We start from the raw sequence: 26,663 nt of genomic DNA on the forward strand, positions 1-26,663 counted from the left end.
TGGTGATGACGATGACGATGACGATGACGATGATGGTGGTGGTGGTGATGGTGATGGTGATGACGATGACGATGATGATGATGATGGTGGTGGTGATGGTGGTGGTGGTGATGGTGATGGTGATGACGATGACGATGATGATGATGATGAAAAGCAAAAGAAATAATGGACTAGACATCACTTTAATTACATTATTTATACATTATCTGTTTAAATCCCTGAATTATCCTGTGGTCGGTAATATATACGACAGTAGTTTACCATCAATGCTATGCTATAAAGAAAGAAAGAAAGGTGAAGTTTAGAGTCTTGAGTCTGAACTCAGACGTGAGACTGTTCGTAAACATTGCCCTTTATTTTGCCCACAGATCCATCGGCCTCGCTTCTTTTGTCATAACGTTTTAGATGTTCCAATGGACAAGATATAGATCAAAGTTAGCACATCGGAGAATTCTTCATAATTCAGATACAATAAATCCATACAATCATATTGTATTAAATAAGGGGAAAATGAATTCCTCATTATAAATTATCCTTTCAATGGTCGGTGATCATTTAGTCATTCATTACATGGTTATCGTGTAATGTGAATGTTTGTGATTGCTTCAATCAAGGACTTTTAACAAATTGAGCGCTGAATTGGGCTCACTTGTCGCACAGTATGTTAATATCGTTTCAATACTAACTATTCAGTTTTGAAAGGTCCATATATCTCCGCAATTTGACAAGGTACACAGAAATCAATTCAAATGGACTGGGTCTTTATCAGGCAGTGTATGCGTATATTTACGTTTGAAACTGGAATAGATTTCAATGTTGTATGGAGTGCTGCAGGGTCGGCGATTCTGAATGGGGCTCAACCTTCAGTGGTTTAAGACAATGGTTCAAACACAGCGATAATTGGTTGGTCTATCAGTGTCTGATCGTATAACACCCGTTTACATGGACTGAGAAGTGTCGAATTCCAGTATCTACTATACCGTACATTGTGGAGTAATCTAATATCGAGAGAAAATGACATTCGTACTTAAGAAGTATATTTACAGGAACTGATACCATGGAGTAAACAGACAAGTTAGTACTTTCATATTGAAGAAATGGGTTTTGATTAAATGTAGATAATTTAACAGTTTTCATGTACTTCGTAATTACGATTGATGTATATAACAATTAACGTCTAAACTGAGATTCAATTGAATATCACCTGATATAATCAAATATTTATTAATTCAATATTGATATTGCTCAAATGCCTGCTAGTGTTCGACAATCTGTGCCTAATGTCCTTACTTCATTATTTGGTTAGTGTTTAGCTTGTACAAAGCCCCGTATTCGCTATAATAATGTACCAGTGATTTGTAATAGAAAAGTGTTTTGCGCTATATATTATAAGATTGACTATTAACCTCTGGAGATTTTACATCAAAGTAGTTTTAAACATATGCTTGGACAATTGAATTCTCCTGTTCGTTGAGTTAAAAATCTTATAGCTTCAAGGATGTATGATTTTACGTTGATCTGTATAAGCTCAACAAATGTTTTTTTTAAATCATAGAAAAATAATGAAAAGGTAACCTTCCTATAGATGGAAACTGGAGTCGAGCGAACTCTTCAAACACTTGTTAAGACGTTTACGATCGTGATGAGTGTAGGGTAAACACACAGAGTTCTTACCCCGTGAGAAAAACCTTCTAATCATTGTTTAACGTCTTTTCATCTTGGTTCGTAATCAGGTCGCCAGTTAACATTACGATGTCAATGTTAATGTCAATGATGTCAATGTTAAAGTGAAGGCTTGATTTGTTAAATTTTCCAGGATAAGAAAGTGCGTACGTAGTCATGGACGGAGACCCGCCAGGAAAAGAGCTTCCCGGAAATGACCTTTCGGGTAGCAAAGATGCGGATGGCGGAGACGGTGTAGGTGCAGGATTACCATCTTCCATAGAAGACGCTCCCAAAGAGATTGAGCCTGAAGCGTTGACGGCGGAGACAGAGCTAGACAGATTTGTGGAGGGGGAGTTCAAACAGCAAGACGACACTTTCATCACGGAAGTGCGCATGGTCGACGACTCTGGGCGGGGCGAAGGGGTCGGCAGGCGGCGGCTCACTAAGGAAGATGAGGACCTAGGCATCTACGACGACACGGACGATGGCGACGATCTGAGCGACTCGGAACTTGAGCTGGAGCGGCTCCGGGAGGAGAAACGAAAGCGTGAGGAGGAGGAGAGACAAGAGGAAGAGCACCGCAAGGAGGCCGAACGGAAGGCAGCGTTAGAAGAGCGACTTCGGATGGAGAGGGAACAGGAGAGGGAGCTAGCTATGAAAGCCAAAACACCCCCTGACACGACAATCGCCATATTTGAGAAACCAGAAATTACCCCGCGCCCGGATGCGGGCGCGTCAAGCAGGACGAGTGCGCGGTCATGGTCGGATCCAAAATTTCTACAGGGACTCAGTCTGAAGGAGATATACTGGCGGTCTGGAGGCCCCGATCAGCCAACAGTCACCACCAGCATGGCATCACAGATCGAACATTCCATGTAAGTTGTAGAAGGGAAGTAAATTATAAACGTTTTCACTACTTCATCATTATCGGTTAACTCCCTTACAATTTAGTTTCATCTGTTTAAAGCTTTGTTTAAATTATTTACAAAGGTAACTGATATGGAGATATATACGAGACATTCTTATGACTGTCATGTCTTTTTAGATTGATACATGATGATCATAATTATCCATCAAAATATCACATGATCGTAATCATTGTCTGCCATAGACGTAATTTGTTCAGTTTATTGTCTATTGGCATACCAAGTGAATTCGATACACTCAACTTGTTTGTTCCAACAAGTCTGTCAATGTGGATGCAGTGCATCAAAGAGGTTTGGTTTCGCTCCTTTACAGAGGTCTGTTGCTTGAGTGCAGAGCTTTTGTCAGGATAAAGACAATGGATGCCTATGAATGATTCATTTACACATGTGTAATCCAACAAGAGTCAAATATAAGTTTTGCATTATTTCGTCTTGTCTAATTGATCACATGGTACCAGGGTAAACCTTTTTTTTACAAATGCAGCAAATGACGAATACCAAACTAGTTCATTTAAGCAATGGAAAGGCCTTCGCGATCAGATCAGCTAAACACTCGTAATTACATGGGTATAATGATAATTATTTCTTTCTGACTAATAACGCGAACAATGGAGAATTTTAAAATTGTTAAAAAAGAATTCAACACAAAGGCTATTGCTGGCAATAATAGGAGAAGAAAATGTGACACTGTAGGGAGAGATAACATTGAAATGGTTCTGTTGACACCACCGGCAAGAGAAAACACACAAACAGATATCTTCACTGGCAGAAGTAACACGTCGACGGATGGCAATATTGAGAGTGTTATAAACGAGGTGAACTATCACACAGGCGAACCGTTCTTGCTGAATGTCGACATTTTCAAGAAGCGCGAGATCAAGCCTGGAGTTGGGATTGCATTTCATACTCCTGGGAAGTCGTTCGGTGATTGTGCTTCAGCCGAGGGCCTGTTAGCACTACATGACGATCCTGAGATATCGGAGGACTTGCAGGTTGAACGGGAAATGGAGCGGCTGCTGATGGGCGGCTCCACGGAGCCCTTGGACAGCGAGGAGGAGGTAGCGGTTGACGAGCAGCTCCGGTGCCTAGAAGTCGCTAGGTCGGAAGTGGACGACCGATTCTCCCGTGCCAGTAGGGACACGTTTACCACCACACTTAGGACGGGGCTTTCAACGCGAACTATACCGGAACTTAACCTTTCCTGGGATAGTACGGCCGTTAGCTCTACTTCGCGCTCCGGAGTATTGTCAGCCTACACGAATCAGTATCTTCACAACACCGCCTCCATATTTGGGTCAACGGGCGGTCAAAAGAAGACGCGACAGGGACAAAGGAGGCGGGCAATGTTGGGCGTAAGGTGGGACAGTCGGATAGAGGACGGTGGAGGCATAAGGAAGCTCTTTAGCTTTGAATGTTCGACGAGGAAACCAGACACTGGCTTGAGCGACCGATGTTTTGAATCATCAAGGTTTGTCTCAGTATCAGCCTTTATTTAAAGATGCATGCAGCAGCCTAAACTTCATGATTGTATTTTCACAAATAGCAGTGTAATGATTTCATAAGGTTCGGTACTGGTACTGTTCCATGTTTCATACGGCAGGCATACCTATGTTGCTTCGACAGTTGCCAGAGACACTTATTTGATATTGGGCCTTTTTGAACTTTTAAATGTCCATCATGAACAAACTGAATGGCAATGAATGGCAAACAACTGATAAGAGGCCTGATCAATACACAAACACGACAGTTTAACAGGATTCCCCTCCTGGTTAAACATAGACACACACAGTGCAAATATATTATTTTACTTATTTTACTTGTAAATTACTTTCTAATGGTTGAACTTTTCAATTTATTTCTCTTTTCTTGTATGGGTGACAGGAAAGATCTATTCTGTAACTTGTCGCCAGTGTTTGCTGAGAGATATGATCAGATATCGCGACGGATAAATGATACTTTCTATCAGATCGATGCCTCCTAAATGATTGCCTACTATGTTTGCGATTATTTGTCATCAAATTTTCATCAGAAGATCGACACTTTGTATAAATTATCCAGGTTTCACTGCTTATATTATGTATTCAAAAAACAATGAAGTTATAACAGTAAATACTTTTCGAAGTAAGTGTGCAAACTAAAGTTTGATATGGATATAGAAGTCAGTGCCTCTGATCTCTCTGTGATAATGGAGTCCCTCCACGCAAATATACCTTTGCGGGCGAAACTAAGTTTGACGTCGCGTCAAAAGTAAGTACAACTCTACGAATCCATGTGTTATTGCCATTACCTGGTATAGCGATGTATTAGTTCACATGTTTCGGTCTCCCACACAAGAGGTCGAGGGTTCGAAATATTTTTCATATCAGCTTATAGCTGTCACAACGATCGAGCTCACTATAATTACCCTTATTAAGTCTGGACATTTTAACAGAAACACAAGACATTTTAACAGAAAGTAGACTCAATATCAGTTTGCTATTGCGACGCTGAAAATTACCATACATACAAAAGGTTTCAGAGGCTCCAAAATCAAATAATGGTAAAATGCTTGCACAGCAAACAACTCGTAATAAAGCGACGGCGCTAGTTCATTTTGTTAACAGATTTACATGTGTACATGTCTGTGCTGTACAGAAAGAAAAGCCATTGTACTAATATTTCCTTTTAATTCTAACTCAAATCTGAACTTTGGCATTGCTCCATGTAAGGAAGTAATCTGTTTAATGTAGTGTTTTCTTTACATTAATAATGTGAAAGTTCGTGTTAAAGTACTGCTAATGATCGTACAGGGATCGGCAAGAACATTTTAGTTGTTCAAACACTTCGTCTGAGTGTTTCCATTCAAGTGCCATGTCTGTAAATATTTGCCGAATGGACGGTGGCTTTTACTCAGAAATGGTACCATAATACGAAGACATATTTTCCTTTGCCTGATATGGATGGTTATAGTTTCGTAACAAGTATCTTTGGAGTCGGTGAATAGTTGTGACAATAAAGACAATGGTGCGGATACATGGATATTTCAGCAACATAAATAATACTAAATAGACTGTGGAGAAAAAACTTGTATACGGTGTAATCCATAAGTTTGAATATACCGGAATAGCTGTGGCAATGAGCCGTGAAGTTCAACTACCAGATCCCGTGGTTTACCAGCGGACTTCCGGGGAGCTGCTTCCAGGGCCGCCCGCACCAGCCACAAGGACCCTCGACCACGCATGCGCGGCCTGCAGGAACATTGGCACATTCTTTGGAGGGCGAAGGTAAAACTTACCATGCTGAAATATAATAAGTCGAGATTCTTTAAAAATCAACAGAAATCATGCGCTCATGCCGCAAACTGAGAAGAATTCGTCAAGCAAGGAGCAAGGAGTTTAATGATTCTTTTGTAGGGCGAGGATGAATACCGCTGACTTATTTGCATGTTGCACAACACAGTTACATCGTGTCACACTACAATAAGCCCGGCTTGATAAAATGTTCCTTTAAGTGCAATTAAAAATATTTTTGGAGTTAAGCAAATACATAAGAATCAAACGGCGTATGAAATTTGCGATTTCAATGTTGACTTATCCTCATAAATTTACTATATAAGTCTTATTCTAGACCCTTCTGACAAGTGGCTTTGCTCTGATGTTTGATTTCTTTTGATGGTGCTCTGTAAGTCCCTATCTGATCACCATTTACCCTGCTCATAATCGCCGTATGGTAGCAGATAAAGTCACTGTAAAACAGATCATTCATTATCCTAAGAGGTAAAATTGACACGTTTACGAATGGCAAGTTTTCTTCACCTTGGATTTGTAAATATTGACAATATCTACATTATACCAATGTTTTAAGATGTTATATTTGGATTATGTTTTACATATTGATTTTAAACGATACTGTATTTACAATTAACTTTCAGCGGATTTATGATTTTGAATGAAAACGGCTTAATCTAAGACTTTTCAAAAGCCGTCTATTAGAGGGGCCATTGTGAAACTTAAAAAGCAAACATCATTACAGGTTCCTGATATACATTTGAAAGATGTTCGTTTTGCCATTAAACCCTGGATTTATGGAAATGATTGAATTTTAAGTTCCGTGGGTTTACAATGGTATATCGGATGGAATTTGATATGACAGCTTCAGTATAAATGAAAGGCCATATTTCAATTTAATTTGTATTGCAGTTTTATTAAATGTCTTGTTAAAGGCGTCAATGATAATGTAGTCATTTAAGGATTTGAAATGACAAATTGCTGTTTAATATTAATGAAATAAATAAATAGTAGGTTCACAATCGCAAACTATTTTAACCTGGAATATATTGATGTGGTATATTCTTTTGTCATCTTGGATTTTAAGCATTGGAATTTCACCCCTTAAGGAGCGTACTGCATTCTTTGAGCTGGATTGATTGAACAGTTGAACAGAGAAAAATAGAGTTTGAATACATATAATTGTTATGATTATAAACACTATTTGGAAAAGAGATTCCCAAAATGCTTGTTGCCGATGTGTATGTGTATTTATTTCCTGAATGGAAATCTGCTACAGCGGCAATCCCTCAGCTGGACTAAATTAGGGAAAGGTACATTCTGTACATAGTAATTCCCGGTTTGACCGGAAGTGTTGGCAATGTCTCAGGAGAGATCGTTCTGTGTTGAGATCGTGTACCGGGAGAATGAACGGGTGTACGGGTCCACGCCCCTTTCCCAGGCCCTCACAGAGGCAGAAACGGAGACTAGGTCAGAGGGGTACTCCTCGCTCCACCGTTCAATTCCGACCCCGGACAGCTCGTACCGCCACAGGACTAATCCGTCACCGCTCGGTTCACCCCATGACTCACCAAGACACGTGCACTTCAGGTACTCGTGTCGTGCTCCAAGTCTTCCAAACGAAAGGTTCTCGTCGAAAATCAGCTTAATAAATTTGGGTTGGAACAAAAGTATTCGATGGTCTTCGGTTGGTTACATCAATATGTTGTCAAACCAGGATTCCTCGAGTGAAAGGGGGCTTTAGCAGATTTCTATAATATATCGATCGTGTTTGGAATTTATATTCATTTCCTCTTTAATCAATTATGTATATGTTCAGAAAAATAGCACGTGGTACAAATGTCTTTGTCTTGAACATATCAATTTCACCATAGCTTAAAATCTTATTATCCTGTAATGCGATTAATTTCATTCGTGCGCAATCATTAATGTATTAAGAAGTCAGGTTATAACTGAGGGTTATTTTATAAAATCTATGTTCAATTTTATGTATGACCAGTTCCTATAGTTCCTGGTAATTACAAAAATTGAACACAGCCGTTTGTTACGTCTGATCTTAATTACCCAATAATCGGTTATCGATAGGTTCTGTATACCTTTCAGCAAAATAATATTACTGAATAGACGCAATGTTAAGTATAGGAGTCCTTAACGGTAATTGAACTTACACATGTGGCATTCTGAAGATCCTGGCTGTTGAACAAATTATTGAAGTTCATTGAAATGCCACCGGATAACTTCAAGACTGTACTATGGCACATAGCGTTCGAGTTGATTTTTAAGTCTTCTTATGTAACAAGAGAACAATCTTTTTTCACACTGCACACAATAGTTTCACATGTCGAAATACACATATACATCTATTTAAGTGATCATTTATTAGTTCTAAAAAGTTAAATTTTGAACAATAACATATATTTTATATTGCGTCTAATCGTTGTCTGTTGAGGTTGCCATCAAGGCGTGCATGCTGCAGTGCTTCTACTCCACCTCACGTCATTACGTATGTACGCATTTACATGTATCACCATAAACGAGGCCATATTTGACATGATCCTAACAGCCTTTGTATGTGTTTCAGAAACGCGTCTCGGCTTGCGTTGGAGTCCCGAGAGGCGATGTTCCGGCGGGCAATGTCGCTGCTGTCCGCCAGGTGCGCGTCCGTGCGGCACGAGGCGGGTGACGGGGAGCCGGCGCTGCTCGCTGGCCAGCCGCCCAAGTACTTTTTCGTCACCCAGGATAAGCCTGTACCCATGGAGCCACTCAAGGTTATGGCGGCATAAAACTGTCATGCGTGTGAATTTAATGCATGGGGCATTGTGTGTGCAATTGTTGAATATCAATAATTATCGATAGAAATACTAATGTTACTTAAATAGCAATAGATAAATGTCTTAGTGCAACTATAAAAATACTAAATCATATTTATTTATTTTCCAGTCATTACTTTCTTATTTAAAATACCACTTTGTTTTCTATCCAGGCCTGGCGCGGTTATAACGGAAATATATACTTTGAGCCTATCAACATCAATCCCCTGAAGGTCGACATGGACGAGACCCGTGCAAAGACGTCCCTGCCTCGCACCACTGAACATCCACGTGCACAAACTTCCGGCCCGCGGTTTCGCCCCGTCATGGGCAAGGAAAACAGGTCACAGGACAGCCGCAGCGAGTCGAGACTGACCAACAAGAGCTCTGATGGAAGCAGGCGGGCTTCCATGCGGCCTCTGGCGTTCTTAGACAAGCAGTCTGTTTTTAACCAGTTCAACGAAAGCATCCAAGAAGACCTCGTGTTGTTGGAGGGCCAGGAGAGCACGGGCAGCCTGGCGGTGCGGCCGCGGACGTACCCGGACCGCTACAGCAAGGATAAGGAGCGCGACATGCAGTACAACAAGGAAAGAATCAGGAAGGGTTCCGTGGCTCATAAACTGTATGTGGAAAACAAATCCAAACAGAAGCCCAAGCTAACAGTAAGTGGCGGGAAATTCACACCGCCTAATTCGCTTTCGCCATTGTTACGGACACAGACTCAGTATTCTCTGAGCAATCAAAGACTGACAACAAATAGCCCTGATCCGTACCACCTGAACGAGTCCAAGTTACCTCCTCTGGACCAGATACGGGCCAGCATTAAGCACATGGACAGTCAGTCGGGCGGCAAGGGCCGGCCTTACAACCGACCGGTCACTATGACCGACGACATGAAACCGTTTGTGAAGTACAGCCATGACGTGAAGACCAAGTTCGCCCAGCAGGCCAACATCTGCTGATAGCATACTAGAACGTCGTGTAGTATGTGTTTTCTATAGTTGTGCACGCTGACTCAATAAGGCATCATACTCGGGAGGATGTTTAAAGCGCGAAGTGTTTACATTTAACTGTGATAAAGTTGTAATATGTTCGTGGCTTATAACTAGTAGAATTTACTTATCAATTGTCTAGTCGGGCTGTGTTTTACTTGTTTTCAAAGTGTTGGTCAGTGTCCTAGTATGAATTAATATAGCCTTTGATATAAAACTGACGCATTTACAATTCCATGTGATGAAGCATTAGCTGATAGGTGATATTCGTCAGGGTGCCAAAGTCTGCTGTTGTATTTAGATTTTGCTAGACAAATACTCCCAATATATAAGATATATATATTTTATGTACACGTGTTCTTTTGTTGACTTACTATGTACGTTCATAAATATTTATCTTTAAAAAAGGATTAGTATATTTTATTATATTGAAATGTTCAAAACTTAAACAAAGACTTTGTAAATGATGCGAGGACTAGCAAGGCTGTTTTTTTCAGTCGATCAAGGGGGAGGGGGGAGGGGGCATAAGCAGACAATTACCAAAGGCAGAGTTGTGGGAAAAACTACACTCAAGATATTGTTTGTTTCATTTACAAGTTTTACTAATATATTCAACTCTTTTTAAAAAATAAGAATCAATTTAACAAGGGCTGTCGTACGTATGACAGCCTGTATGCGATAGCGTGCTCGACTATACGCCGCTTCTTCTTAGAAATAAATACAATAATGCAATAATGATTAAGCATTATACTGTCAATCGCAATAAAAAGAAGTCAAATTTAAAAGAAAAGGAAACGCCGCAACGCCACTTAACCAGATTTTCAATGATTGACAGAAGAACTTTAGCCTTCGTTGTGAGCTTCAGTTTAAACTGTTTGTTTTTTTCTATTTTTAGTGACAGTGACCCTCACAATATGTCAACCTGAACTCAAGTTATTCAGTACCAAACGGTTATCTATTTTAAGTAACAGTGACCTTGACCCTAGATGGGCCAACACAATCCCATGAAATGTCTCCATACACTATTCCTATATACCAAGTTTGATCATAATATGTCTACCCTAACAAAAGTTATTCAGCACAAACCATTTTTTTATTAATTGAATGAAGAGGATAGAAGTTATTATTAACATCCTAACTTGCCTTAAAACTTGAACCTGACACATTGGGCCTAAAAACTTAAACCTAAGTCAAACTGGGGGCATAATTTGTATTAGGATAATATGGAGTTATGTAACCTCATGTGTGATAGTTCTGAAGAACTGTGTAATTTATTAAGTAAATTAAATGAAGGTTAATGTAGTTATAAGTAAAAAATGCCAACTTGCCCTAAAACTTTAACCGGAGGACAATGCAAACGCCAGGGCGAGTTGTAAAGCCTCCTTATTCTTTGAATAGTCGGGCTTAAAAGGTCGATCTAGAGGACCTTTTGTTGTGACCTTGGAACCCTGGACCTTGTGTTGTGATCTCCAAACCCTGGATCATTAAGTGTGACCTTGACACCCTGGACCCTGTATTGACATTGAAACCCTGGAGACTGTCATGTGACCTTGAAACCCTGCATTGGGACCTTCAAACCCTGGACCTTGTATTGATCTTGAAACCCTGGACCTTGTATTAATACGAGACCTTGAAGCCCTGGATTGACCTTGAAACCCTAAACCCTGTATTGACATTGAAACCGTTGACCATGCTGACCTTAAAACCCTGGACCTAGTATTTTGACCTCGAAACCCTGGACCCTGTATTGTGACCTTGAAGTCCTGGACCCTGTATTTTGACCTTGAAACTCTGGACCCTGCATTTACCATGAAATCCTGGACCATGTATTGTGACCTTGAAACTCTGGGCAATGTAGTGACCTTGAAACCCTGGACTCGGTATTTTGACTTTGAAACCCTGGACTCTGTATTTTGACCTTAAAACCCTGGACCCTGTATTACCCTTGAAATTCTGGACCTTGTATTGTGACATTAAAAAGCTGGACCCTGTGTTGACCTTGAAATTCTAGACCCTGTATTGTGACCTTGAAATCATTGACCTTGTTTTGTGACCTTGAAACCCTGCACCATGTATCGACTTTGAAACCCTGGAACCTTAATTGACCTTGAAACTCTGGACCCTGTATTGTGACCTTGAAACCCTGACCTTGTGTTGTGACCTTGGAACCCTGGACCTTGTATTGTAATTTTGAAACCCTGAACGTTTATTGTGATATTGACATTGAGCTGGACCATGTATTGTTACCTTGAAACTCTTGACCCTGTTTTGTGACCTTGAAATCCAGGACCTTGTTTTGTGACCCTGAAACCCTGGGCCCTCTATTGTGACCTTGAATTTCTGGACCTTGTATTGAGACCTTGAGAACCTGAATCTTGTATTAATCTTGAATCCCTGGACTCTGTATTGTGAAATTGACCTTGAGCTGATACATATTGTGATCTACACTTTGCTTTAATGGTAAGGTGGTAGAACAAAAACAGTATTCCTGTAAGGTGTTTATTACAACAGAAATCTTAAACTACATCACTTCACAGGTGATAGAAGCATATTCCGACATAACAAAATATCACAGACGTTAGATAATCATGATCACATTCTATAACAGTACAGACATTGTGGACGGAGTTCAAGAAACAAAATACTGACAATATGACAACTTGACAACAATAATTAATATGATCATTCATTTATTATTATTACTATTATTATAATATTTGATGCTGAATGAGGTTACCCTCTTTAGTTTTTAAATATGATACCAACAGCATTATATGTTCACAATTGTAAGTTATTATTAATCTACAAATATAAAGAAAACCATATACTAAAGTTAAGTTAATGATTCAAACACATGGGAAATCACAAATATAAATCAACAAACTTGAGACAAACCAGTAGAATAATAAATAATTTTCACACTATTTAAGTCCTTGAAGTAGCCACGTCTAGTGACCTTGACCACTGATGTGACCTTAACACCTTGAGTGACCTTGAACCCTAGTGAGCCTTCAGGAAGAGGGCAGCCCCACATTGGACCCACACTGGCTTGTTACCGCCACAGGGCACACTCAGCTTCGTGATGATACGATCCCGTTCAGCACTGTAGTAGATCGGGATGGAGATCGTCTCATCTATGCCATATGGGTCAGGGGCATCATCCTAACAAACAAATCAATAAAATCAATAATAGTGTTTAATATCATTTATTTTGCTGTGATTTCGCCAATAAAACAAGGGTATTAATTTAAATATTTTAGACTGTCAAACAGACAGACCTACTGTCAGAATTTAGCAAATATTATAGTCCTAAAATCATTTTTGACAGTCATTAGACTGGTATTAAAATCTGAATGTGGATTAAGCCAGGCATCAAAGGGAAGTGTCTAATCTCAATGTTAATATAAACTGAGGTGCGTACCTTGACCCAGGCTACAACACAGGGCGGGATTGCAGAGATGCTTGGCGAGTCTTGCTGGTTCTCCGAGAGCCGGGTACCATCAAAGCTGCACCCTTCTAGCTGCAGGCCACCGATCTTCACATTGAACTTGGCCCCCTGCAGTGACCCCTTCCAGCTACAGCAAAACTTCAGGCTGTCCATTGAGCAACCCAAGTCCCTGGATGAATAATACTACCATTAGGTTATGTGTCTTATTCCAGAACAATAAAAAGAAAATCCTACTTACAGAGGCATCTTTGAAATTTACTCTAAGATAGCAAAGATTTTGTTTGAAATTATGTAGCTTAACTCCATAATCTGAAATCAAGACCAGGAAAATCCCTGTTAGACAGCGCACACTATCCCTTACCTGGCAGTCTGCTGCCTGAGAGCATTCAGGAAAGTGTCAGGTCTGAACAGTTCAGACAGGTCAAGAGTATCTCGGAGCAGGGAGCCATTCTCAACCTTATCCACCCAGGATTGTACGGCCAAGGCACGGGATACGAGCCCTCGAAGGTACTGCACGGGATCTTCTGGCCCGTCCCACATAGCCTGCCAGCTCAGTGGAGTCTAGTTAGAAAAACATTGAACATTCATTGAATAGAAAAATCAAACCTCTAAAGCACAAACAATACAAATTATTGTAAGAATACAAACAGGACTTCTATGAGACAAGGTAGTGAGGTATCTGAGAGTCTGACCTCCTGGTTGAGTAGAGCAGAAGCGAGGTTCTGCACATCTTTGTTGAGGAGTTGTGTTCCACGGATGACCTTGCTGAGGGAGGCGAGGGACTGGTGAACGGTCTGCACGAGCTTTATGGCATTGTATCGCTCCAGCTGGATGAATGACATGATCGGGGACTCACTGCCAGACTTCTCCACTGGTGTAGAGACCTTTAACTGGATAAGGTTTGCACCCTGCAGAAAAAATGGCCGGATTATCAGTAGAAATATAGAGTTAGATTCAGATTCAAAATCATTTAGGAAGTATAACAATAAAACTCAAAGAACAATGAGTGTTCTGTTTGTTGAAGTATAATGAATCAACACCAAAATTCAAGAGAAAAGTTTAATGGGTGAATTAAAATATAAAGTACTTAAATATTATGCGAGACCTCAAACATATTTGGAAAATAAGGAAAGTTATTTCTAGCTATTACAGGTACTTACAGAGTTAAGTTTCTTCCACATGTTCAGAACTGGTCCAAGCTCATTGGCCCAGACCTCCTTGTCAAACTTGCTTGCCTTCACGTCGGCACGCTGCAGCACCTTGAGCTGTAAGATAACCTGACTGCTCACAATACGCTGGGCTGAGCGCTCGATATTCTCCGGTAGTCCAAAGTAGGATGGCTTGTCAAACTCAGGCAGGTCTTGAATTACATCACAGTAGTCCTGGAATAAAGCCAAATAATTTCTTTATTCTTAGAACAAAGTTTCTTTGAAATAGAATCATACTTAGGTCTTAATCATAGCTTTCTGCAATTTTAGAAAAAACAATATCCAGAAGTGTATTAAATCTCTTACCCTAAAATTAGTGGAGGAGGGTAGACGTAGAGGACCAAGCCTTTTATTCTTGGCGCCTTGGGCAAGGACAGACTGGTCAAAGAACTGTTCTAGGTAGGCCACCATCACACTCGTGTCAAATGGATTGTCCACCCTCCCACCATAGATGGCCAACTCAAACAGACCATGAATAAAGTTCCAGCGGATCTCCGGACCTAAATGTGCAATGGAGATCATTTCAATTGACATGAACTTTAAAATTTTATAAACACAAAAAATTTGTAACAGAATTTTGGAAATATAGATTCAGAAATTAAGCAAATAGTTATAATGTCCATTTCTTAGTGAATACTAATTTATTCAAGCTTGATTGTGAAGACAGCGAGACTATGAGAAAAATTATTATCAAATATGTGTGAGCCAAACATTTGTCTAATTTCTTTCGCTTTCGTCTTAATTAGACAACATGAAATTGGCACATTTTCTTTGTGAAAAAAAAATAAAAATAAATAATAATACACTGTCTAATCATTTTCGCTTTCGGCTGAATTAGGCATTAGGCTATTGGCATTAAAAATATTTATAATTTTACAAAATCATAATTTGCACTTGAGTTATGCCATATGTAGTAATAATGGCAACACAAATTAACTATCGCAATTATTTTCCTTATATTGTTTAATCATAAGTACTTGTACACACATGTAAATATATTTACTTATAGACATTGGAATTATATTATCATTGTCTTATAAATCACATGTAATTAAGTCATACAACTATGCTCCATGTATATATGTACATAATCGATCACACTTATAAATATGTATATGTATTATGTATTATGTAATGCCATGTTCAATCTCTTCTTCAAAGGAGGAAATAAAGAATTATCTATCTATCTCCTTCCATTACATCACTAGATGTCTCTTCATTTATTATCTGACATCATGAAATCATTGAAAGACAACTGAAAATGGACTTACATTCAAACAAATATTCTTCCTTAAGATAACAAAGCCAAACCACCTACCAGAGCAAAGCCTGTCTATAATATCCGCTCCAGCTCTTAGATCGGACAGGGAAAATTCATAGAACTTTGTCCAACCCTGAAACAGAAAAAAATATGATATACAACTTATTTACAAATTCATGTCTATTTTAAATCAGTAAAGATCCCTCTGGTCTTAAAGTTAAGGTTGGTTAATTATCTAATTTGAGTTTACCTTTCCTAATATAATCAGGGATGTGATTGACCTGGCAGCTAAAGGGCTGAAACCATTTCGGCCATGGGTTCTTATGGCACTTTTGGGGTCAAAAGCACACAGCCTTAGAAGAAAAACTGGCTTTTTAGAAGCTCTTTTGAGGGTTCTTCTGACTTGAAATTTAAACCACACAGGAATATCAACTCTAACAATTAAAAGCACTCTAGTAACTTTTTTAATCTGCTAAAAAAAAATAAAAAAAAAATTTTGGGGGGGGGTGTCCCTGGGGTATTAGATCCGCGGAATCCCGCAAATCCGCGGACAAATCACATCCCTGATATTAATGTAACAGTGCCAGCATCAGGACATATTGCTTACCTGTGGGATGTACATCCTGCGTTCCTGTACAACGGCGTGGAACCATGCGAGGGCAAACAGGGCCTGGGCACGGACAATGTTACCTCCCTTGGCCACATACTCCGGGCTCCATGTCTCGTACGTACGCATCAGGTTACGCTTCACTCCCGGCGGAGCCTGCAGCCAAGCAAATAATGTCAATATTTATCATACAAATCATTATTATCACAATCAATCTTTTCATGTATTTACACCTACATCACAGAGAGACAGAGAAAGAAATGAAAAAAATACTAAATGTTACAATATCATTAAAATGGTTTAACCAGCAATACTTATATCTATCTTCCAAGCATGGTGGTGATCAAGTGTAAACTGTGCTCACATCTCATATCATGCCCCATGTTATTTGTGTAATGTGTTTCATACCTCATATAGCATACATGCCGTTTGTTCATACTTCATATGCTATAATTGAGCCGCATCGCGCGATTTTGGGCCTTCGGACATAATTATTACAAATTAAATAATCATTAATAAAAAATGCCAAAAATAATGATTTTTTCTATGTGAATCAATTTCTTCCTCAATCCTGACTTCTTTCTTTTAAAGGTTTGTCATGGGTGCATCATTTTATTACCATTGGTTAACTCATGTTTCCATAGCAACCATGGATTTCGTCCCGACATATTTTGACTAGATTGATAATCTGTGTTTAAAACGACCAAATGTATTAAAAATACAAAAATGATTCTTTATTTTTATCTTAATTTATGTTCCTTAAAGATTCTGTGATAAGAAAATAATTTAAATTATAAGCTAGTTGTAATATTGATACAATAATTTTGCACGTCATTTGAATAATGCACTTTCATTACAACGTCATTTGAATGACGTCAAATTTAGTATTCAAAATGCGCAATACATGATCTCACTTGTAAACACGTAACTTACGCAATTTAAGTGATATCAACATGAAAATTTCAGAATATCTTTCTGAAATAACATGGCATTCAAATACCTTAAAACATTGTAATAGCAAAAATATGTCCGAAGGCCCAAAATCGCGTGACGCGGCTCATATGTGCAATGTCTTCATACATCCACTGCTATAAGTGTAATGTCTTCAAACCCCATATGCTATATGTGTCTTGTCATTATAAATCATATGCTATATGTGTCTTGTCATCATAAATCCTATGCTATATGTGTCTTGACTTCATAAATCATATGCTTTAGGTGTAATATCATAATAAATCCTATGATATGTGTAAAAACTTCATACTTCATATGCTATATATGTAATGTCTATCAAACATCCTGGCCCCAATATCACAAAATACTTAAGTCAAATCTCAAAATCAGTCTCAACTGATTTCACCATATAAAAGCATAATATTCTTCAAAATCTTGCATGTTTTATACTTTTTGAAAACATATTTTCTCATAGTGTGTTGATAAAAAGATTTGTCAATATTTCAAAGAAAACTAATTCTAGAGCAAAAAATATACTTGAGTATTTTATAAAGAATAAATACATTTTTGGCTGTAGAATATATTTACCTTGGAATTTGACCAATGGCTTTTATCAGCATATTCTATGATAGAATGCGCTTATAAAACTGTAAAAAACATATGGTTTTTAATAAATTTCAATGCTATGTGATAAAATGTGTTGAGACTGAGTTTAAGATTTGACTTAAGTATTTTTGTGATATTGGGGCCTGGGCTATATGTGTAATGTATTCATATCTCACATGCTATATGTGTAAACTGTACTCATACCTCATATGTAATCTTCAAGCTGGACTGCAGTAGAATGGTGGGGAAGTTAGGATGTACCTCAGCTGTCATCCACATTCGGAAGTCCTTATGTGGCTTCAGGGTATTAATTTCCTAAAATACAATTTTATCATTACATACATGTATGTATTGAGTTAAAAATTTCAAGAATAAGTTAAAATTCATCATTATCTGCCCTACCCACATAGTTTTGCCCACTGCAGCTAGCCTGTAAAGTCTGTTTTTGTAATGTTAATTGGCCCATAAAGCATCATATAAGGACATAATGCTAATCATGCTAATTGGATCAAAAAATGGATTTGAATGATCCAAGTTTAATTGACATGTGATACATAGTTTGGAGTGCTCTGTTCAATTTCTTATATTTAAGTGTATGACATCTACATTACCTTCTCAAGGCTGGGAAGCCAGGCAGTTACAAGATGGAGGTTCTTAAGACAGAGCCACTCCCCATTCTGGGAACATTCCCGCAGCAGCTGCATCGCGATATCAGACTGACCCTGGCCCATCGCAACCTACAATATACATTTCATGAAGTTATACATTAATTTAAATAATTCAATTTCTTTTTTCATCAATAAAGTTTGCAAGATAATTCTCAGTTATTTAAGTTACCGCACCCATACATTATTACTCATAAAGCACTAAAAACTGCTAAGAGCACATGTAAATGTGTTTGAACACCATGATGTTATCAGCAAATGCTATTGACTCCAACATGTATATACCTGGTGGTAACGGTCGTGTCCGATGGTGTCGTTAGCGAGCTCCTGCAGCTCTTGAGAAGGGTCAGCACCAGGGGAGATAACTATGAGAATGGGTTCTTCTGGCAGTGTTTCATGTTCATACAGCTTACGCAGGTTTACCATGGGTGGGGACAGCTCCGTCATGTCTGCATGGTACAGGGATCAGTGCAATCATATGTGCTTGAAAACAGTTTTTACAATGCACAAGTTATTACTTAGAAATCTGTATATGGACCGAGATGTTTTCTTTTTTAGGTCATTGGGCATCAAGTTGGCAAACAATCATATCAGTCAAAAATATTCAGAAGGGTCCCCAAACATAATGTTAAATTAATGAAATTTGTAGATCATTGAATAAAGTTTCCCCAAGTCACATACTGAGAGCCCTGCTGGCAAAGAGTCCCATGGCTGACTGTAGTCGGTCGGGTCGTGTTGCTTGGACGAGAAGCACCTGCTGGAAGAGTGACAGCTTCTTCTCAACTGTTGACGGTACTTCCTGCTCACACTGGCTAGAACGTGCAAAGTTTGACCACATGCTACCGTCCTCCAGGCCCAATGTCTGGTACAGCCGACTAAGGTTAGACTGGAATGCACAGTTAGAATGTAAGTAAAACATTATAAGATGTAATAACTGAGAACATTTAACACCAACATCCATATAGATCAATAATGGAAATGTTTCTAAAGCCTAAATAACAAATCAGAAAAAAAAACAAAAATGAAAGAAAAACTCTTGTAAAATTTCAAAAACTATTAGAATGTCTGAACTTAACATACCTTTAGATTGGAGACAGCCTGAGCTCTCTCTGACTCTATCCAAGAAGGCAGGCCTTTAGTAGGGTCTGACTTCACATCTGCCACGATCATACCAGTAAACGCCTCCCACTCCTGATGTGCAAAAAATGAAACAACATACATAGAGACTGGAGATAAATATTGAGATAATCAAATAAATAAAAAAGCACAGTATCTTCTTTTGATACTTCATATGTTAATAGAAAACAACAATACATTAAAACAACAAAATACGAGCCTGATACACTTGGTAACTCACATTTTCCTCAAACATGTCGGGCTTCATGCCGTGAACCATGTGCATGGCGAACATGAGCCTGTCAGCTTTGAAGAGTGAGCGGCAGACATATTCGTACACCAGGTGCTGCAGGTGGCCAACCAAAACCTTTATACGGTGCTCAGTGCTACCCCCGTCCTGGCGTGTCTCCAGGGAACGCTGGAACAAGCGTAGGAAGGCTGCCAGGCTGAACCGGTACATGTTGTTGATCTTGGCCAGATCACTGATCACAAAGTAGAGGGCACTGCCATTTTCAGCCAGGGGCAGGTAGATGTTCCGCTCCTGGAAATCACCCAAACCCATTATTGATCTTGATGATATACAGTCAAACCCTGTTGGCTCAAACTAGCTTGGCTCGATATCTGCATTGGCTCGAACTGGATGTAAAGGACCGATTTCTATATAATGCTTGGCTTGAATTTTTGGAGGCTCAAGGTATTTTCGCCAGTCCCTGGGAGTTCAAGCTAACAGGATTTGATTGTATATGTAATCAGTCAACAGCAGATTTTATCGTTTTTAATATAGTTAAAACTTTTACGTATAAAATGATAAAGAAGTTATTAAAATACAAAGAGTGTTCTTATATTCATATTTATCACACAGCAATAGTTTTACACCGAAAGGTGAATCAAACTGAATTTTATCACTACCTCAATAAGCACTGTACCTGGTCGAGTGATGCCTGTAGTCTGACAGACTCTGCGAGGGAGTCTGCTATGGTGATGCTGCTAGCCTTGGTCTTGTTCAGGGAGTCCAGCAGCTCTTTGTTCTCAAGAATGTTACCCTTCGCATTTGCCAGCTCCTACAACATAGGTTAGATGTTTGCATTAGATGGTTTGCAGACTTGGATACCAATAAAAGTGACAACAAAGAAAGAGGGTTTTTTAGGCTAACAGCATGTCTTTTAACATTCTCCAATGAAGAAAAATGCTGAACAGAACAAATAGTGTATAATTTATTTCTCCATATTTCACAATCTTCACCATTTAGAGCACATCCTGTCTCCATGCCATAAACATTCCTTGAGAAGAGACTTTTCTGACATTACTAGCTCTGTCTTGAGGTCCTTCTGCTTAACTGCTTAAGCAGCCAACCACACCTACCATGTACTTTTGTGACAATGCACACAACCTTAAGACCCTCTTTAGACGTGACTTGGCTAGCTCTACCTAGACATCCTCTTCCTGCTTCAGTAGCGATGTCTTCTCCCCACTCCCCCAATCACCTATCACCCCTATCATGCACCAACCTCAAGCAATGACTCCTCCAACTTGGCCAACTCTATCTTCAGATCCTCCTCCTGTTTCAGTAGCGACGTCTTCTTCTCCTCCAGCTCTGGCTTCTCATGCTGGATTGTTGCTGCCAACAGCTGTAAACACATGAACACTCATGTATTTGCTTGAACAAGCCAGAAATATTTGAATTACACAAACAGGTATAGCTTCAAGTTGGCACTATCCATGATGATAACCTTTTGGAAAATCCTGGTAATAAATCTTTCAAATCCAAACTAAGATAGTAGAAGTTTGATATGTAAACAGGCATTATATCATATCAGGTATTATATTTTATAAGTTCTGATTTCATGTGACAATGTTAATCTGAACGTATCTCACCTGTCCAGTGAGGCCTGCCTTGGTGGTAGTGAAGTTCACCTCTGTGATGACTGAGGCTGCATCAGGTGGGATCTCCGGGGCGGGGTTCCTCGTTGTCAGGAACAGACGGAACTCCTCATTGTAGTCAATCGTCTTCTCACCGATCTGCACCACGAACCGTGGACCTGTTGCAGAAATAAACCTTGAAATAAACCTTGTACACAATCTTGCTACAGAAAATAAGTTGGTCAAAGGTGCTTTGTGTAGAAGATATTGCATTTTTTCCTCCTTTTTTGATTTGTTTGAATAAAAGACAAGCACTTTATAACAATCAAAAAATATTCTGAAAATAATACATCTACATGTAACTATTAAATTAAAATACAAATCAACCATAAAGAGTTTCACATTTTCAATAAAGAAAGTTAGAACCCAGATATGATTTCTGAAAACCATTGAAAAAAAAATTAAAACCAGGTTTGTGATTGACTACTATTTCTGAGCATGATGATGTCAATGTATTTAGCAGAGCAATTATACCCTGAGAGATAAGGTCCCCACGCAGCAGGGGATAAAGAACTGGCTCCACCCCGTCAACCTCCTGGATAATCAGGGTCTTGCCAAACCTGACAGCAAGCTCCAGGGATGTGCTGAAGTTTGCATCCTGAAATGGACATGAGATGTAAACCTGACAGCCAGCTCCAGGCAAATGCTGAACTTTGCATCCCAAAATGAAATGTTGATAAATCTTTATTTAACTGTATATTAATAAAAACAGCAGTTTACATTGGGAATCCTTACAAAACTTCCAAGAATTTGAATAACAATCTGTAAATGAAAACACATTACTATCATAAAAAGGAAACTGACAGAACCTGCTAGTTAATGATCCCCTTGCCTACCTGTTGTTTGATGACCCACTCGTCTACCTGTTGGTTGATGACCCACTTGCCTACCTGTTGGTTGATGACCCCCTTGCCTACCTGTTGATTGATGACCCCCTTGCCTACCTGTTAGTTGATGACCCCCTTGCCTACCTGTTGGTTGATGACCCCCTTGCCTACCTGTTGGTTGATGACCCCCTTGCCTACCTGTTGGTTGATGACCCCCTTGCCTACCTGTTGGTTGATGACCCCCTTGCCTACCTGTTGGTTGATGACCCCCTTGCCTACCTGTTGGTTGATGACCCCCTTGCCTGCCTGTTGGTTGATGACCCCCTTGCCTACCTGTTGGTTGATGACCCCCTTGCCTACCTGTTGGTTGATGACCCCTTGCCTACCTGTTGGTTGATGACCCCCTTGCCTACCTGTTGGTTGATGACCCCCTTGCCTACCTGTTGGTTGATGACCCCCTTGCCTACCTGTTGGTTGATGACCCACTTGCCTACCTATTGGTTAATGACCCCCTTGCCTGCCTGTTGGTTGATGACCCCCTTGCCTACCTGTTGGTTGATGACCTCTATGCGACTGTCCTTCAGGTGAGACTTGAGCCAGTCTGTTGCCCTTGACGACGGGTCGACCAGGAATGGACGCAAGGTGCTCTGAAATCACAAGCATAGTACAGTGTCCATGTTAACAAATTGCCATGATAAGGAAATGTTAGCAGATAACAAATGCATTCTTGGTAAACACTGAACAACATTGACATATTAAAGAAATAAGCCATGCTAATACATTGATAATATTAAATACCAGTTATATCATTTAGCATTCAAAATGTGTAACACTGAAATTAATTAGAAATCAAGCAGATATAATAAGGACAAAATTATATTAACACAGACAATTATCTAAAGTAAGTACCAAACAGAACATGCTTTGTTATAACAATAGATTGGGTAAATATGCAGATTTTAAGGCAAGCAAAAAAAATGGCTGTCTGAAAATAACAGATGATCAAACTGTCTTCAAGTTATAATACATGATGACCATGATATTTGGGTACTGTGTGGGATTATAAAAAAATAAAAACAGTTGCTTTAAACTTACATACTTACCAAACTGAAAGACAGTGAATTTACTACAAGAATAATTTGGCCTTATGCTAGCAATGAAATAAAATTGCTTAGATATACACCAAAATAAAAGTTATACTGGTAGGTAGAATAATTTACCTGCTTATACACAAGCGTCTGTCAAAGATATGATCAAATTTACTCAAAAATACTATAAAATACTTTTCTTGGCAGAAGGAAGTTACAAATGTGCATACACAATGCCAAGAGACCACCATTCCGGTAACTGCAAACAAAGCCACAAAATCATCATAACAGCAAATTTGTCCATCAAACTGTTCACCACTTAAGGTTCACCACAGCAGTGAACATGTGCAAGCATGGCCTTTATAACAGCATGGGGACAGGTACAGTGAGTGTGGAAGCAAACATGCCGTGCTGTGTGTGGGAGAGAAAACAATAACAACACGGGGTCGGGTGTCACAACAACAGCTTACCCCCGCAGCAAAGTCATTGATCTGTATCACAATCAGATAGTTTACAGTCAAGACCGATGGGCACTATATGCACAACCATTCACTTGTATACAGAGCAAATGCAATTCTTTCTTTTTTTAATATTTGGTAAATGGCTGATATTGAAAAAATACAGCTGAAATGTGAAGACAGACAAATCATATATTTCATGAAATAAAATACCCATTATTTGAATACAATGAATCATGCAAGGTTTGGGTATAAACATATTCAGGAATGAACATGCATGTCACACAATAATCAATTATAAACACACACATAATATTGTCACACTTGAATATGACAGAAAACAGTATTCATTTCTAGTAAATATGACAAGCATAGACTTGTATACATGAAAATATTTGTTATGTTTGATAATGTCCACACAGAGCAAAAAGATATATTAATACAGCTGAAATACACAAACATATCGGTATGTAAGACATGATTACATAATTTAATTAGGTTTAGTTGAACGAGTTACTTCTGATCAAAGATAGTATGTATTAGATTATTCAGAAATTATACTCAGGGTTATTCCAGTAAAACATATAACCCCTGGGGGGAAGGCAATTATTTAACTAGTATATAGGTGGGTGTCTTGTTTCACTTATTTGGACCCCACAAGGGTAAATTTGCTTCTGTAGGGGGGTGGCATAATTCTAAAGTGCCTTCCCCCCGGGGGTTATATGTTTAAATGGAATAGCCCTCATTTGTATCATGCTGAAAAGGGATTTCTTTGTTTTAGTCTGTACATTTACTCCATATTGGAATGGTTACCAAGAAGGTGGAGCTTAACCATAAAATAACTGCGTGCAGATAAGTTACAATGCAATTCACTCATACTTATTAAATGTTGTCTGTAACAACATGGTACAAAACAGTTACTTCAGCCACTACCCTCGATTTTGAAATCATACACCCTAAAGTTGAATAACTTGCATAAAGTATTAATAACTTGGATTGTGGGTGCAATAACTACTGGTATCACTTTGGGAGTGTTTCAAACATTGCTAAATACATCCATTTGAATTGTAGTTATTCCTTACTACTGTCCTCACCTGTAGAATGACTATAGCGTTTTCCACAGACAGATCATCCGAAGGCAGACCCTCAGACTTCCAGATCAGCTGCTCACTCTCCGTACACAGGAAGCGTCGCATCTCGAAGTTACCAATGCCGAGGAACTCACGCCAGTTGGTGAGGCAAGAGTGTCGTACATCCTCTGGGGCCTGGGACAGGTACCCCACAAAGCCCGCTGCTATAACCACACGCTTAGGCAACTCCTTTAGCTCCTGGTCCAACTCGCCAACCTGTTGTTCAAATACAATAGAAAACATTACACATAATTTAAAATAAACACAAGTTGAGAAAATTGAAAAAAGTGAATCTATTGCCATTTGTGACATCAATACAGATTTCAGATAATTGAAATTTAGACTAAAATCCTTTATTGAAATGGCCCACAGGATATCAAAGTCTAGTAAACTTGAGGTTTCTTAATAAATTAACATTATTATGATACCACAATATGTATGTGTAATTCCAACTACAGCCATGTGTACCCTGTCATGTGACCATGTCATACCTGGATGCTCCAACGCTGGTACTCTCCATCCAGTTTGGACACAAGTGTTTCCGCCGCCAGGATTGTCTCATTCTCCTTGTCCAGCTTGATCTTGAGTTCTGCTGCCTCCTTTGTGAGAGTCTCAAACCTACGTCTGTACCCGGCAACCTTCTGGTCTACCTCGTCCAGGGCCCGGCTCAACTTCTCCATACGGGACTCTGCCTTATGAAGGTTCCTTAAAGAAACAAGTTTCACTGGAATTAACGACATGAATACACAAAAATCTGTTATTGCCAAAAGTGAACCTGTCTTGTTTGTTAAATCTTGTGGTCCCAACATTAGGAAACATACAAATAAACAAAACAGTGGGATTGTAAAAAATGGTCTATCTAAAGAAAACAAACAGCTAGAATTCAGCGAATCCTATGTGTCGCTTGTTGGGAGCAGTAAAGGTCACCACAACCTTTGACTTTCTGACCTCAAAATCAATTTGGGTCATCTTCTGACCATGATCAATGTGCATACTCTGCAAGAAGTCATTCAAAAGTTGCTGCAGACAACACCGCTTCACAAATATGTCTTCCATGCTTTACGGGTGACACAAAAAATCTTGATATAAAACAGTATGCTGCATGTTGTCATGGTTACCTCTTGAGTTCATTCTGCTCCTTCTCCAGTGGCTCTATCTTCTCGAGGACGTACGAGAACTGGACGTTGGCCTTCACCCACGCACACAGGGGCTCGGCTGCCACAGATGCTCTACGCGCATTCTAGGAAACATATACAAACAACATCTATAGAGAGCAAATAGTAATGTTGATATCAGACACAATAATTACCATCAAACTTTTAAAAGATCAACAGTTTAAAACTGCATTCTTTCTAGTCCATCATTTGCTTCATATTCATTTTGAAGTGCTCTTTTTTAAAAATGAAATTATTTAAAATATTCTATCACTTTATGAGTGGAAATAAAATTATTAAAGGTATCTTTATTACCTCATACTTTACCTGGGATTAGACATACCTTGAGTTCAAAGGAGTCCTTGTTTTTCCTGAGAAGTTCCTCCACACTCTCTCGAATGTCAGACGAAATCTTCCGTGCATCAAACGTTTGAATGTCCTCTTTCACACCACGCTTTGCCAGGAAACTGGTAGATTCAATAAACATTATGTCTTTAACACCATTTTTATTTTGCATTAAAGTGAAACATTACAAAAATAAAACTTCTCATGTATAACAAAC

At 39.1% G+C, this 26,663-nt stretch overlaps 2 protein-coding genes across 12 annotated transcripts in view; one reads left to right on the forward strand and one right to left on the reverse strand.

The window, feature by feature from the left end:
* Window positions 1–774: 774 nt before the first annotated feature.
* LOC128225588 (uncharacterized) lies at window positions 775–10,069 on the forward strand. 2 transcript variants are annotated; one of them, XM_052935475.1, is made up of 4 exons: window positions 775–1,074; window positions 1,817–2,540; window positions 8,439–8,625; window positions 8,841–10,069. In XM_052935475.1, the coding sequence occupies exons 2-4, from the start codon at window positions 1,840–1,842 to the stop codon at window positions 9,627–9,629; spliced, it is 1,677 nt and encodes a 558-aa protein (XP_052791435.1). In that variant the 5' UTR covers window positions 775–1,074; window positions 1,817–1,839; the 3' UTR covers window positions 9,630–10,069. The 2 variants fall into 2 exon arrangements, with proteins under 2 accessions (XP_052791435.1, XP_052791434.1); XM_052935474.1 differs by lacking the exons at window positions 775–1,074; window positions 1,817–2,540 and adding an exon at window positions 2,774–4,059.
* A 2,090-nt stretch (window positions 10,070–12,159) lies between these two features.
* LOC128227480 (cytoplasmic dynein 2 heavy chain 1-like) overlaps window positions 12,160–26,663 on the reverse strand; it is a 49,201-nt gene continuing 34,697 nt past the window's right edge. For 8 of the 10 annotated variants that reach the window (XM_052938061.1, XM_052938068.1, XM_052938066.1 and 5 more), the window contains 24 exons: window positions 26,445–26,568; window positions 26,066–26,187; window positions 25,439–25,652; window positions 24,912–25,163; window positions 23,830–23,850; window positions 22,820–22,918; window positions 21,919–22,042; window positions 21,400–21,563; window positions 21,033–21,152; window positions 20,451–20,585; window positions 19,766–20,065; window positions 19,489–19,599; window positions 19,090–19,294; window positions 18,694–18,857; window positions 18,355–18,480; window positions 17,948–18,058; window positions 16,184–16,339; window positions 15,634–15,709; window positions 14,622–14,815; window positions 14,268–14,489; window positions 13,800–14,015; window positions 13,469–13,668; window positions 13,081–13,276; window positions 12,160–12,821 (listed from right to left, as the gene is read on the reverse strand). In XM_052938061.1, coding sequence (XP_052794021.1) covers window positions 12,660–12,821; window positions 13,081–13,276; window positions 13,469–13,668; window positions 13,800–14,015; window positions 14,268–14,489; window positions 14,622–14,815; window positions 15,634–15,709; window positions 16,184–16,339; window positions 17,948–18,058; window positions 18,355–18,480; window positions 18,694–18,857; window positions 19,090–19,294; window positions 19,489–19,599; window positions 19,766–20,065; window positions 20,451–20,585; window positions 21,033–21,152; window positions 21,400–21,563; window positions 21,919–22,042; window positions 22,820–22,918; window positions 23,830–23,850; window positions 24,912–25,163; window positions 25,439–25,652; window positions 26,066–26,187; window positions 26,445–26,568 — 3,814 coding nt within the window. In that variant the 3' untranslated portion in view covers window positions 12,160–12,659. The remainder of the gene's footprint in view (window positions 12,822–13,080; window positions 13,277–13,468; window positions 13,669–13,799; window positions 14,016–14,267; window positions 14,490–14,621; window positions 14,816–15,633; window positions 15,710–16,183; window positions 16,340–17,947; window positions 18,059–18,354; window positions 18,481–18,693; window positions 18,858–19,089; window positions 19,295–19,488; window positions 19,600–19,765; window positions 20,066–20,450; window positions 20,586–21,032; window positions 21,153–21,399; window positions 21,564–21,918; window positions 22,043–22,819; window positions 22,919–23,829; window positions 23,851–24,911; window positions 25,164–25,438; window positions 25,653–26,065; window positions 26,188–26,444; window positions 26,569–26,663) is intronic. The other 2 variants (XM_052938069.1, XM_052938065.1) reach the window with 1 other exon arrangement.

This window comes from Mya arenaria, chromosome 3 (genome assembly GCF_026914265.1).
Source record: "Mya arenaria isolate MELC-2E11 chromosome 3, ASM2691426v1".
Classification (NCBI taxonomy): domain Eukaryota; kingdom Metazoa; phylum Mollusca; class Bivalvia; order Myida; family Myidae; genus Mya; species Mya arenaria.